This window comes from Morus notabilis, unplaced genomic scaffold, assembly GCF_000414095.1.
Source record: "Morus notabilis unplaced genomic scaffold, ASM41409v2 Scaffold1649, whole genome shotgun sequence".
Classification (NCBI taxonomy): Eukaryota; Viridiplantae; Streptophyta; class Magnoliopsida; order Rosales; family Moraceae; genus Morus; species Morus notabilis.
Genome location: NW_010356696.1, coordinates 41778 through 54170, shown reverse-complemented (window position 1 = coordinate 54170; position 12393 = coordinate 41778). Strand labels below are relative to the sequence as shown.

The 12393-nt window shown below is 35.3% G+C and overlaps 3 protein-coding genes across 4 annotated transcripts; 2 read left to right on the top strand and 1 right to left on the bottom strand.

Annotated features, from left to right (window-relative positions):
- Positions 1 to 3628: 3628 nt before the first annotated feature.
- Positions 3629 to 6541, top strand: LOC21389177. Its single transcript, XM_024172561.1, has 6 exons — positions 3629 to 3899; positions 4829 to 4964; positions 5439 to 5523; positions 5636 to 5683; positions 5888 to 5988; positions 6091 to 6541. The coding sequence occupies exons 1-6, from the start codon at positions 3716 to 3718 to the stop codon at positions 6215 to 6217; spliced, it is 681 nt and encodes a 226-aa protein (XP_024028329.1). The 5' UTR covers positions 3629 to 3715; the 3' UTR covers positions 6218 to 6541.
- An 84-nt stretch (positions 6542 to 6625) lies between these two features.
- Positions 6626 to 8136, bottom strand: LOC112093683 (dirigent protein 17-like). 2 transcript variants are annotated; one of them, XM_024172634.1, is made up of 2 exons: positions 8016 to 8136; positions 6626 to 7436 (listed from the first exon to the last, which is right to left on the bottom strand). In XM_024172634.1, exon 2 carries the CDS (start codon positions 7429 to 7431, stop codon positions 6844 to 6846), a length of 588 nt encoding a protein of 195 aa, XP_024028402.1. In that variant the 5' UTR covers positions 7432 to 7436; positions 8016 to 8136; the 3' UTR covers positions 6626 to 6843. The 2 variants fall into 2 exon arrangements, with proteins under 2 accessions (XP_024028402.1, XP_024028428.1); XM_024172660.1 differs by having other exon boundaries at positions 8095 to 8128.
- Positions 8137 to 9501: 1365 nt separating this feature from the next.
- On the top strand, positions 9502 to 11709 carry LOC21389176 (pentatricopeptide repeat-containing protein At2g37310). Its single transcript, XM_010088450.2, has one exon. The coding sequence runs from the start codon at positions 9551 to 9553 to the stop codon at positions 11450 to 11452; it is 1902 nt and encodes a 633-aa protein (XP_010086752.1). The 5' UTR covers positions 9502 to 9550; the 3' UTR covers positions 11453 to 11709.
- Positions 11710 to 12393: the final 684 nt, after the last annotated feature.

Here is a 12393-nt window from a genome sequence, read left to right as displayed (position 1 = left end):
CCACTAATTTAAGGCAATGCCATTGTTTTCATCAACAAATCAATTTATACCCAAACGACCTCTTAACTTTTTTTTAACATTTTTTTTTTAACTTTCCTTTAAACAAAAGTCAGAAGCCGTTTCCGACAAAGCAAAAGGTCAAAATAATAATAATAATAAATAAATGAGGGGATGTTACAGTAAAATTTTTTTAAAAATAATCATATTTAATTTTTTTACTATAGTAAAAAATTCTCACATAAAATCATATTTTAACTCAAATTAAAAACTCGAATTAACAAAGTAAATGAGCCCGATGTGAGTTACCTTAGTTTTACCAATCCACTCCACATTGTATATTGACCCGACCCGCACATATCTTTTTACATGTTTGCTTTGATTTTGAAATTTATCACTTATATCATGGGTAAAAAGGAGATAAGGTTAGGTTTACACAAGTGGTGATGGTGGAAATGGAAAACTACTAAAAATTAAGATAAGACTTTTTCACTTTTTTTTTGTTTGCTTAAAATAATTAAAAGAAGACTTTTCACATGGAGGTTCTTATTTAATTATAATGGGATTATCATGTGATATAATAACTCTTGGATCCTTATTTAAATTAGTAAACCGCTAGTTGGAATATTCTTGCTCTTTGGTCAAGTTCGTACGGAGGAACAATTCCATAGTGCATTACCCCTAATCTAAATATGCCCTTAATTGACCCCAAACTATAAAATAATACTCTTAATTATCTCCACCACAATTCTCATTTGAGCTTGAGATTGCCCTTTCTTTCTTTTAGGAGTTTATTAATAAATAAACAGAAAGGTTCTTTAAGAAAATTCATTAACTGACAAAAATCACATAAAAAAAAAAAAAGCTCTTATGCTATTGTAAATCTTATTTTATACATATCTACATTCCTAACGGGAAAGACTAGCCTTCAACAAAAGCAAATCAGGATCTCCTCTTTTATTTATTTAATTATTTATTTTTAAACAAAGCTAATTTTAGATCTAATTTCCAAGTGTCCCACCTTTTTTGTCTCCAAACTCAGAATATGACATGCAATAAGTTTTTTCGAATCTTATGAGATCTTGGAAGTACTTGTGTACTTAGGCAGGCTTTAACTAGCCTGAGGTTTGCTTGCCACAAAGGAACGAGTCCTAATCTTGACTAGATTTTACTTTAGTAATAAATAAGTGAAAAATAATTAGATCTAGTTCATTTTATCGATTTAAATTTAAAATTTAAGTTTTATTATAGTAAAAAATTTTCAGAAATAATCACATCTAATTTTTTTTGTTACAGTAAAAAATTATTATATAAAATCACATCTCAACTCGAATTAAAAACTTAAATTAACAAACTAAACGGGCCCTTAATATTATAGACAATTGACAGCTTCAATCACTATTTGTACTTATGTTGCAAACCCACCCAAATTTCCTGATTAATTTTGGATTTTCAAAATTATTTATTATATTTTCTATGGTGTTTTTCTAATAAGACCTTCCATCAATATATTCATTTTTAATCGTTAAATATGACCAAAATAACATTAAAATAAAAGAATATGCACGATAAACGATTTTAAAAAAGAGAGACCTACACATCGTTAATTTTTCATGAACTATCATAAAAAAAACCTACTTTGGAATTGACTTTTACATGTTTTTCCATCCAAATTGATTAAATAACACGGATAGTTAAATACTATTTGGGACATCAACAAAGAATTTGAATCATTGAATCGTTGATTATAGATCTTGGTGCGGCTTCCAATTCAATACTCATGTCTTGAGTGTCTTGGGAACAACTTTGATTTGAAATAAATATGATAAGAATACAATGGTCACGTTCATTTCACCGATTTCAGTTTAGAATTCGAGTTTTGCAACAGTAAAATGCTATCAAAAATAGTCATATTTAATTTTCTTGCTACAGTAAAAAACTCTCACATAAAATCACATCCCAACTTGAATTAAAAACTCAAATCGGCGAACTAAACGGGCCTAATATATATTTGGATTAGAGGTGACCTTATTTGAGCGGATGATATTCTAGGGAAGGATTAATTGGGTAGTTACTTGTCCATTTTCTAGCGGATGATAATTTAGGTGTTTTCTGGTGGAAGGCAATTCCATTTTGCATAAAAGGAGAAAGTCTTATCTTGTTATCAATTACCATAAAAGAAACGTATCTATCATGTATGGCATCACCAAATATTCAAATGTTGCTTGCACATGAAGTTGTAAAGTAGTCCATCAATAGTGTTTCCTCTTTGTCCCAACCCTTTTCTTCTTAGTCCAAAACTTATCAACGGTTATTTTTATACCTTATTTGCATGGATACCTCCCCAATTATTTGAATTTGATAATTTAGTCTCTATTTTTTTTTTGGCAACTAAAAATATTTGCAATTAAGGTCTAATCGAAAATGACGTCTGTTTTTTTTTTTTGACAATTATGATCGTGCGACGCACATGTGAGCGTCTGTTGAGAGAAATTGAAGGTCATTTCTCACCCTTGGAGCGTGCATTGACCCTTAAAATCAAGAGTTATTAATCACGGTTGATTGTGTTTGAACAAATTAAATGACTTTGACATCACTGTAACCGAACAAATAGGGTGAGAAATGACCTTCATTACTTTCAATAGATGCTCACGTGTGTGTCATGTGATCAAAATCGTCAGAAAAACAAACAATGATTTCGATTGGACCTTAATTGCTAAATTTTTAAGTTGAGGGAGTCAATTACCATGAAAAAAAAAGCTTAGGGGCCAACTTGTTAAATTTGAATAAGTAAAGTGGCGTCCGTACAAAAAAAACTATGTTTATTACGTTGGATCTCACGAAAAATAGTGTTTTATTATTTTGGGTAAAAAATATTGTAACTCACCGATTATTAGAAAATAGAAGTTTTGATGATGAGTTATTCTTATGGACAACGTATGATGTTAGATTTGATTAAAATCAAATTAAAATGAAACAATATGTAATAATTAAAATTAATAGAATTTAATTACCATAAAAAATGTTGCCTGGTCAATTTTTTAGTTCAATAGACCATACAGATCTGTTTGATAAATTAATGCCTTGTTCATTTTATCGATTCAAGTTTTCAGTTTTAGATTTATACAGTAAAAAGTTCTCAGAAAATGTCACATCTAACTTTTTTCTACTACAGTGAAAAACTCTCAAAAAATGTCACATCTCAGCTCAAATTAAAAATTCGAATCCAGGAAGTGAACGAAGCCGAAGTATTGAATAAAATTTAGAGTTAGTATATGATATGTTGATAGTGGGTAAATTTATCAAACTTTTCTTATAACAAGGAAATTTTTAATCGGAAAAGCATAACTAGTTAAAACATAACAATATACTTGGCTCAAAAAAAATTTAGTAGATTACCATGATGATAGTATAAAATTTGGTCTCCATATGGTAATGGGCTGAACCTATAGTCCAGTCCACAAATACAGGCCTAGCCCGCTTCAAGTTTCAACATAGCCCATTAAAGGATGAAAACGAAAATATAGTCACTCGTAGGGGTCGATTTTCAAATTCTAAAGTACAACCAGGTCACTCTTAAAAATATCACATTGCAAAACGACAACCACCTTGCTAAGCAGTAGTAGTCACTCACCAGCAAAAAGACCCTGCCGTCGTCTTCCCCGAACTCCAAACCTTCGAAACTTGAAGAAGAAGAAGAAGAAAGTTAGCTCCAAAAATGTCGAAGCTTGGTGGCCTCTTCCGACCTGCGATCAGGTCCAACCTCGCCGCCCGTACGGTCGGAGCAAGTCCCGGCGGCGCCTTCTCCGTCGCTTCTCTCCTGGAACGGCCAAGACATTTCTCGACGGAATCGGAGCCACATGACGCTGCCGTCGATTCATTTCTCAGAACTCAGTCGTCTGGTACGGACTTTCTGCCTCCGAGGGTTTCGAACTTTCCCCGTTGTTAATTTCGTTAGGGCTTATGTTTGTAAGTTTTCTCATTTTCGTTTCAAGTGATTAATTTCGTTTTGTGAGATTAATTGGAACTATGGAATGGAATTAGGAGAAGAGGTTTAGATAGTGCAGGTTTATGTTGCTAAACGTTTCTTATTTTTTTGTTTCGAAAAGATTAATTTCTTTTTTCCGTGAGTAATTATAATTATATCATGGGATTATGAGAGGATTTTTAGGTTGTCTAGGGTTTATGCTGCCAAGGTTTCTTATTTTTCGTTTCAAAAAGATTAAATTTTGCTTTTTTATTGAGTAATCAGAGTTACAATATGGGATTAAGAAAAGAATTTTAGATAGTTTAGGATTTATGTTGCTAAGTTTTCTTAATTTTCGTTTCGAAAAGGTTAAATTTTGCTTTTTTTTTAATAAGTAATCAGAATTATAGCATGGAGTTAATAGAAGATTTTTAGATTGTTTTGGGTTTATGTTCCTTAGGTTTCTTACTTTTCGTTTCAAAAAGATTAATTTTGTTTTTCTATGAGTACACAGAATTATAACATGGGATTAAGAGAAGATTTTTAGATTGCTTGTGACTTTGTGGTTTATATTGCTGAGGTTTCTTATTTTTCGTTTCAAAAGGTTAGTTTTGTTTGTGCTCGACTATTTGGAATTATAGCATGGAGTTAGGAGAGGGTTTCTGGATTTTTTTTAGGGTTATGTTGCTAAGGTGTCTTATTTTTTGTCTCCAAAAGATTAATTTTGTTTTTTGTGTACGATTAATTGGAATTATAGCATGGAACTAAGTGAAGATTTTCTCTAAGATAATAGGGAATTTAGGGAAAGAACTTGTGGAATCTATGAAAATGAGAAGATTAATTTAGTTGTGTGTGATGAATCAGGTTCGGTTTATGGGAGATTGACTGGTATTACTGCAAATACATTGAGGACGGACATTGTCCGTTTACTAGAAGGGTGTGGCGTCACTCTGGAGGATGTAAAAGTTGAGCACAACAGGCTGTATTATCCCATTGCAGTGTATTTTCTTCTCCTTTCTCTTCCATGTAAATTCTCTTATGCTGGGAAAAAAAAGAAAATCATCTTTAGCTTTGATGCAATAAAATTAGTATTTAATTTTATGAGCCCACTTTCTCTGTTGAAAAAGAAAAGTAAAAGCTCTGCTTTAGCTTAATGCAATAAAATTAGTAAATGAGAAGTAAAAAAGTAGAGTTTATAAAGCCTTATTTATGTTTCGATACAAGTTTTAAAGTCTGCAAGCTATAAGCTTTTTGAGCCCTTGACTAGGAGTTCATCTGGAGGACCAAAACTCAAAATGTGCTTAGAGGAACCCGTACTTTACAGGCCTGTAAACTTATGTTTTTAAACAAATCGACATTTTTCCTCCAAAACCATTTTTTTTTTTCTTTTTGCAGCGTAACATGTAGATGAAATATTGACTTATTTTTTTTAATGTTTTTATTGTGTGTCCATGTTTGTTGTTGTTGTGAGCAGGATGGTACATTTCTCCTTTCTTCAGGCCTACAATCAGGCTGGTAGGGAGATTAACAAGAAGGGTGGCATTTACAAATTGGAGAGGGTAATATGCTGTTAGCCATGCATATGTTACGATGTAATTGTTGTTGTTATATACCCAATACACTAGTTTTTATATATCTAATGCTGATTGTTGATTTGTTATACAATTGAAGGCTGGGCAAAGGCAGTGGGATCTTGTTAAGCCTTATGATGGAAAAAGTGTAAGCAAAATATCTCTTGTATGTTTCAAGTTTATCAAAAATCCGGAAAACAGAGAAAAAAAAAAGCGAAATGTCTTATCGTTACTTGAAATTTTAAGATGACTAATTTAGGCATCGTGATTTATTTAGCGCTTCACATTAATGATGTTTTTTCTCCCACTACATGCTAAAGTGATGTTACTTTCGACATGCTGATGTTATCAGGTTTTACTGCAAGGGATTCCTCGAGAAGGAACTTTGGTAGATATAGAACGCTTTCTGTCTGGTTGCCAGTATGATGCATCGTCCATCGATATGTTTATGAGGTTAGTACCAGCTAGATTTGAAATGAGTTACAACTTGTGTTTCATGTTGCTAATGACAATCTTCCAAGGGTTAATTATCTGACATAACTGATGGCCTTGCAGAGCGGCAATCAAAGATAAGTTGGCAACTGTTCGGTTCCCGTCGCAAACCCAAGCAATGAACTGTTTCATAACGAAGAACAAGGGCTACTGCCTGAGTAATCAAGTCTTAGTGCGTGTTCTTCAGTGATGGCGCTTTTTTGTTTCATTGTTTCCATAAAGAGGACATTGCTTCAGGATATAAAATGAAGAAAGGCGTTCGTATGATCAAAACCTGACTTTCATCCAAATCTGGTCTTGATGTAGCATAATTGGACAGTAGTTTGAAAGGATGGGTAGACAATTATTGATTTTTCAGATTTATGGTTTTGCTTTGTTTGGAGAGAATCCTTGCTAGAGCGGTGAATTTAGATGAACTTTTATGGAAGAAAGTTGTCTCCAATACCCCTTGTGCTTTGTTGGGAGATATTGTTTTGTTTCTGCCACATTAAAAGGAAAGAAATTTGATTGGAAATGTTTGCCACCGGATATTCTCTTGAGAACAATATAATATAATAAAAAGTAAACAAAAAGGAAAGAGAAAAATCCAAGATGCTTATGAAAGAAGAAAAGTCAATACTTCAAACGTTTGTACATCTACAAACCTATGAAATTCACTAACTGCCATGAAAGTCTACTATTTTCTTGCACTAACATATGTTCAACTCAAGTGTATGGCTTTGTTTTCTTGACATTACGTATGTACAGTAGTTAACAAGTCACAAGAAAAAGACATCCCACTTGGGCTTCTCCAGTAGAATTTTCTGATCATAAATCCTATATGCCAAGTCTTTGTGCACTTTCCTGCAGCCTATATCCGTCATTGGGCGTCATCGACGATTGGCCTTCATTCACCGGAGTCCCCTCACTGGCCAAGAATCCCTTCGTAGCCGCATTCTTGGCCAGACGGGTATGAGATCGAACCACATTTTGTCCGGTTCTCTTGGTTCTCCTAATTGTTTTCAGAGCCAAAGTTTTCAGTGGAACCATGATATCCAATGGCAGAAGAACCTCTTCCAACTCATGCCAGTCGAGATCTTCGGAGTCACCATCTTCATAGACCACTCTGTACCAGCCCGCTTCTTTGTCGAACTCGGTCACAACACCTGAATAGTACTGCCCTCCGAACAACTTCCGCACTTCCCTCCCTTCCAGCCATTCGCCGATGACTTTTTCTCCGTCGGGTTCTGGAACAGTAATGGCATTACAAGGAGCAGAAGTGTCATTACTTGGGCAAACATCAGGCACCCCATTGATAATGATGGCGGGTTCTCCCGGTATCTCCCAAACCCCGGTCAGAGAAGCATCTGTCTCTCGCTCTTTGCTGGCATTTTCCATTTCTCCAGTCCCACCATTGTTGCTCATTTTGCCTGCAGAAAATTGCACATTTGTTAAGAGTGAGAAATTATGAATACTAAATTCAATAAAACAACAACACAAAAGTATGATCCTCAAAAGCACAAAGCCAAAAAACAAGGTCATAAGCCCACTGATCAAAGCTTATGTTGCTCCAAAAACCATAACCATTGAAAGAAAGATGCATGTTACTCTCAAACTAAGCTACCAACTAATTGCCCAAGAACATCACTATTGGAAGAAAATTACTAGGCAATCTCAATAAAGATTTACAAAGGGGAAAAAAAAAACCCCCACAAAAGTTTGATACTACAGGTTTAATTTTACCCGAGTTTTTTCAAAAAAAAAAAAAAAAACCTTATCTTTTATAAACTTCGAAAAGCATAACCATTCTCAAATTCCCTAACTTTAATTAATGCACGAAACCGCAAAAACCATTCATTCCAAAAAGAATTAAACAATTTCGGCTCTAAGGTTGTTTGAAGTGGGAAAAAAAAAGGTTTTGATTCAAGAAACAAGAATCACTTCACAATTAAAAATCTTCCAAAAATTAATATCGTATTTGGGTTTTGTTTCAACGATGAAAAGCTTACCTTTAAAGATGATGAACGATAAAGAAGTCCAAAATTCCTCTTTATTATTTCCACCAAACCAAAAAGGACGCCTTTTTACCTTGTAGTTTCCATTAAAATGGTTTCTCTCTCTCTTTCCATCCAAATCTGATTAATGATTAATTTTTCGCCGACTCGAGCGTCGTCGTTTAAGCGGCCCGTCTTACAGAAAGAAAGGTGGCTGAAATCAGCTACTCGTCATCCCATTTTAATTGAATATGCTTCAGACCAGTAATAGTGTAATACATCGCCAACTGCTCCCCCGTAATCCAAACAAAAACAAAGAGTATTTGGTACCAGGATTATTGTTACGATTCAATTATAATTCATAATTTATTATAATATTTTTCTCATAAAAATATACATAAATTAAAAATTATTTTAAATTATAATCTTGAATCTGTCAACCAACCCTTGATCTATTTTTAGTCTTATTGCTTGTCGTTGTTTGCTTTCGTTTCAAATGTTATTTCAGCCAGGACATCTATTTCTCGTTTTTTGTTTATAATTGGAAATTTTTTATAATTTCTTTATTTATAAGTTGTATTTTATTTTATAAGTTAAATAATTTCTAAAAATTAAAATTTGTATTATATTATAAAAAATTAAAATGTGTATTATATTATAATAAATATTAATTAAATATTAATACTTTTAGAATTTTAGAATGCAAATTAGTTTTTTCGTTATTCTATGTCGTTTTATCTCTCACTTGTCGTTTTCCCAGTTACCCGTTATTAATCTCCATTGGCGGTAGTATCTATTTCAACGAATAAAAAACAGACTACAAAATTTTCAATCATTACTGTCGTTGCTTACTCATTTGTTGTCGTTTTAATGTTTTCTTCCGACATCTATTTGCCGTTTTCTTCATCTTCGTCGTTTGCCAGTTTCCTGCCCTTTTTTTAATTGTCGTTTCCTAGTTTCACGTTACTTCTATTCGTTGGTGGAAGTTTCCTTCTCTTCTATCTTCGTCAACATCTATTTGAAGAAATAAAATAAAAAAAAGGCTACAAAGTTTTATTTCGTCTTATTCACTTTCGTTGCTTACTCATTTGCTGTCGTTTTAATGTTTTCTTCAGCAAAGACATCTCTTTGTCGTTTTCTCATTTTCCGTCGTTCTCTCGGCCATGAATCCCCTATTGAGATCTTCCCCCTTCATTGGCCGTAGTTTCCTTCAATCAAACATGGAAGAAATGAACAAAAAAAGAAAACATGAACAATAATACTCGATTGATCTCTTCGTCGTTTTATTCGTTGTCGTTATTTACTCTTTTGCTGTCATTTTAATGTTTTCTTCAGCGAAAGATGTCTATACGTAATTTTCTTCATCTTCGTCGTTTTCTATTTTTCTGTCGTTTTCCCACTCAAATGTCGTTTCCCAGTTTCCCGCTTCATTGGCGGTGGTTGCCGTTCCCTTTCATCAACATCTACATCTATTTGAAGAAAAAAAAAAAAAAAACAGAGAACAAAATTTTCTCCAAAAAGTTTTCCTTCTTGTCTCCGAAACCAAATGAATGAGATTCACAAACCAACTGAGAATTCAAGCACAATCCCATTCCTCCAATGGCTTCCTTCATCGAGCCATTCAACCTCTTTACTCCAACAATCCCCTCGATTGCGGCGCTTATGGCCGCCTCATCCAGCACTGTACGGACCGCCGCTTGCTCCGCCAGGGAAAGCAGCTCCACGCCCGCCTCGTCGTCTCCTCTGTCGTACCTGGAAACTTCCTCGCCTCGAAACTCATAGGCTTCTACTCTAAATCCGATTGTATTGATTATGCACGCCAGGTGTTCGACCAAATTCCCCACAGAAACACTTTCTCTTGGAACGCCATGCTCATTGCCTATTCGCTTCATGGCCTGCAATTCGACGCACTGAATCTGTTTTCGTCACTGGTATCATCGCGATCGAGCGGTGTTAAGGCTGATAATTTTACGGTCACCTGTGTCATGAAGGCGTTGGCGGAGTTGTTTTCAGATTCGAGATTGGCTAAGGAGGTTCATTGCTATGTTGTCCGACACGGGTTTGATTTGGATATCTTTGTTGTTAATGCTCTTGTTACGTGTTACGCTAGATGTGATGAGCTTGGTGTTGCGCGGGTTTTTTTTGATAGGATGCCGGAGAGAGACATAGTTTCGTGGAATTCGATGATTTCTGGGTATTCTCAAGGTGGGCTTTACTTGGAGTGCAAAAAATTGTACAGGGAGATGTTGGGGTTGAAAGAGTTGAGGCCTAACGCGGTGACGGTACTCAGTGTCTTGCAGGCGTGTGGGCAGTCCAAGGATCTTGTTTTCGGGATTGAAGTTCACCGCTTTATGAATGAGAATCGAATCAAGATGGATATTTCGCTTTGTAATGCGCTTGTTGCATTGTATGCAAAATGCGGTAGCTTGGATTATGCTCGCGAGTTTTTTGAAGGTTTGAAAGAGAAGGATGAGGTCACTTATGGGTCGATGATTTCAGGATATATGGCTTACGGATTTTTCGACAATGCCATGGATCTTTTTGACAAAGTTAAGAAATCAGGACTAAGCACATGGAATGCTGTGATATCGGGTCTCCTTCAAAACAACCAGCATGAAAGAGTCTTGGATTTATTTCTTGCAATGCAAGCAAGTGGCTTTAGACCGAACACAGTAACACTTTCAAGTGTTCTCCCAACAATTTCGCATTTTTCGTATCTAAAAGGAGGTAAAGAAATACATGCTTATGCTCTTAGAAGCAGTTATGATCAGAATATCTATGTTTCAACTGCTATTATCGATGCTTATGCAAAGTCTGGGTATCTTCACGGGGCGCGGAGGGTTTTTGATCAATCGAGAGGGAGGAGCTTGATCATTTGGACTGCAATAATCTCGGCATATGCAGCGCATGGAGATGTTGAGACATCTCTTCATCTTTTTGATGAGATGGTGAATAATGGGATTCGGCCAGACGAAGTAACATTTACGGCAGTGTTAACATCTTGCGCTCATTGCGGATTGGTGGATGAAGCTCGGAAGATATTTGATTCTATGCTGCCACAATATGGAATTCATCCCTCCATGGAGCATTACGCTTGCGTGGTGACTGCTCTTAGCCGAGCTGGGAGACTCTCCGAAGCAACTGAATTCATTTCGAAATTGCCAGTTGAGCCAAGTGCTAAAGTGTGGGGTGCATTGCTTAATGGGGCATCGGTTTCTGGCGATGTTGAACTGGGGAAAGTTGTTTACGATCGCTTGTCTGACATTGAGCCCGAGAACACCGGAAACTATGTCATTATGGCTAATTTGTATTCGCAAGCTGGGAGATGCGAGGAAGCTGATGAGGTCAGGGAAAGAATGAACAAAATTGGGTTGAAAAAGCTCGCAGGCAGTAGCTGGATCGAGACAAATGGTGGATTAGGAAGTTGTATAGTTAGTGAATGTAACAAATAGGGGAAACTAGGAGTTTTAATGAAGATGGTGTTTATATTTGATACTAAAGAAGGTACATCTAATCAGGAATACTGAAGGCCATGTACTATGCATTGAAAAGATCCTTTTAACTAAAAAGTGGCACATGGAAGAAATGCAGGGACCAAAGCGAGTGAGCAAGCTTGAGTCATGCGAAAATGGCCGTTGGGAATTAATCGAGTTCTTCGTTTGCTACCGAGGATTATGTTGACGAGACTACTGGTTGAAAAAACGTTTAAGCTCCATGCCGTCTTTGTTTACAAGCTTTAAAAGTTGGCACATTTGGGATTATAAATGCTCATTTCACAACTTGAATCACAAGTCAAACTTTTTGGATACAGTGTTTTCTCTCACAAAAATTTAAATTCAAATTCTTTGCTACAATATTTTTTCTCACATAAAATTCACTTTACAATTCCAATTCTCTTAACTCAAGTTGTGAAAGGAAAAGTTTGACTTTCATTCTTTAGAACACATTCTATGTGAATATAAAAGTTGTATGTGATCATGTATATAACTTTCTACTTGATGCTCTCATGTACCACAAATTGTCTATTATTTGAAGAAGATGATCCAACATGACAAACACAAACGCTCCTTGTAAAGATGTTAAAGAGGGTCCATCTAAATGATGATCAATGATCTTGTTAAAACCCCTTTGTTACACACACATAAGGGAATTTCTTACCAACAAAGAATTGCCAACTCATATTTGTTTTTAGGTGCAGTGAAGTGCAAGCCAATTTTAGAAACCCCCCACAAGGCAGTAATATAATGTTGCATGAGGGGATTCAATAATTTCCGTCCTCACATCAAAGCATATGCAATTAGGAACCATCATTGCTTCTTGGCCTACATCACTAAACAGTCTAAGGGTGTTCGCGTCGGTTTGGACAGTTTTTTTTTTTTTTTTTTTTTTTTTT

Bases quoted from the DNA above. Each gene is read 5' to 3' on its own strand.
- LOC21389177 (XM_024172561.1), top strand. From the start codon at position 3,716: ATGTCGAAGCTTGGTGGCCTCTTCCGACCTGCGATCAGGTCCAACCTC. The intron at 4,965-5,438 runs GTATTTTCTTCT...TGTTGTGAGCAG, and splicing joins CTGTATTATCCCATTGCAGT to GATGGTACATTTCTCCTTTC. The intron at 5,524-5,635 runs GTAATATGCTGT...ATACAATTGAAG, and splicing joins GCATTTACAAATTGGAGAGG to GCTGGGCAAAGGCAGTGGGA.
- LOC112093683 (XM_024172634.1), bottom strand. From the start codon at position 7,431: ATGAGCAACAATGGTGGGACTGGAGAAATGGAAAATGCCAGCAAAGAG.
- LOC21389176 (XM_010088450.2), top strand. From the start codon at position 9,551: ATGAGATTCACAAACCAACTGAGAATTCAAGCACAATCCCATTCCTCC.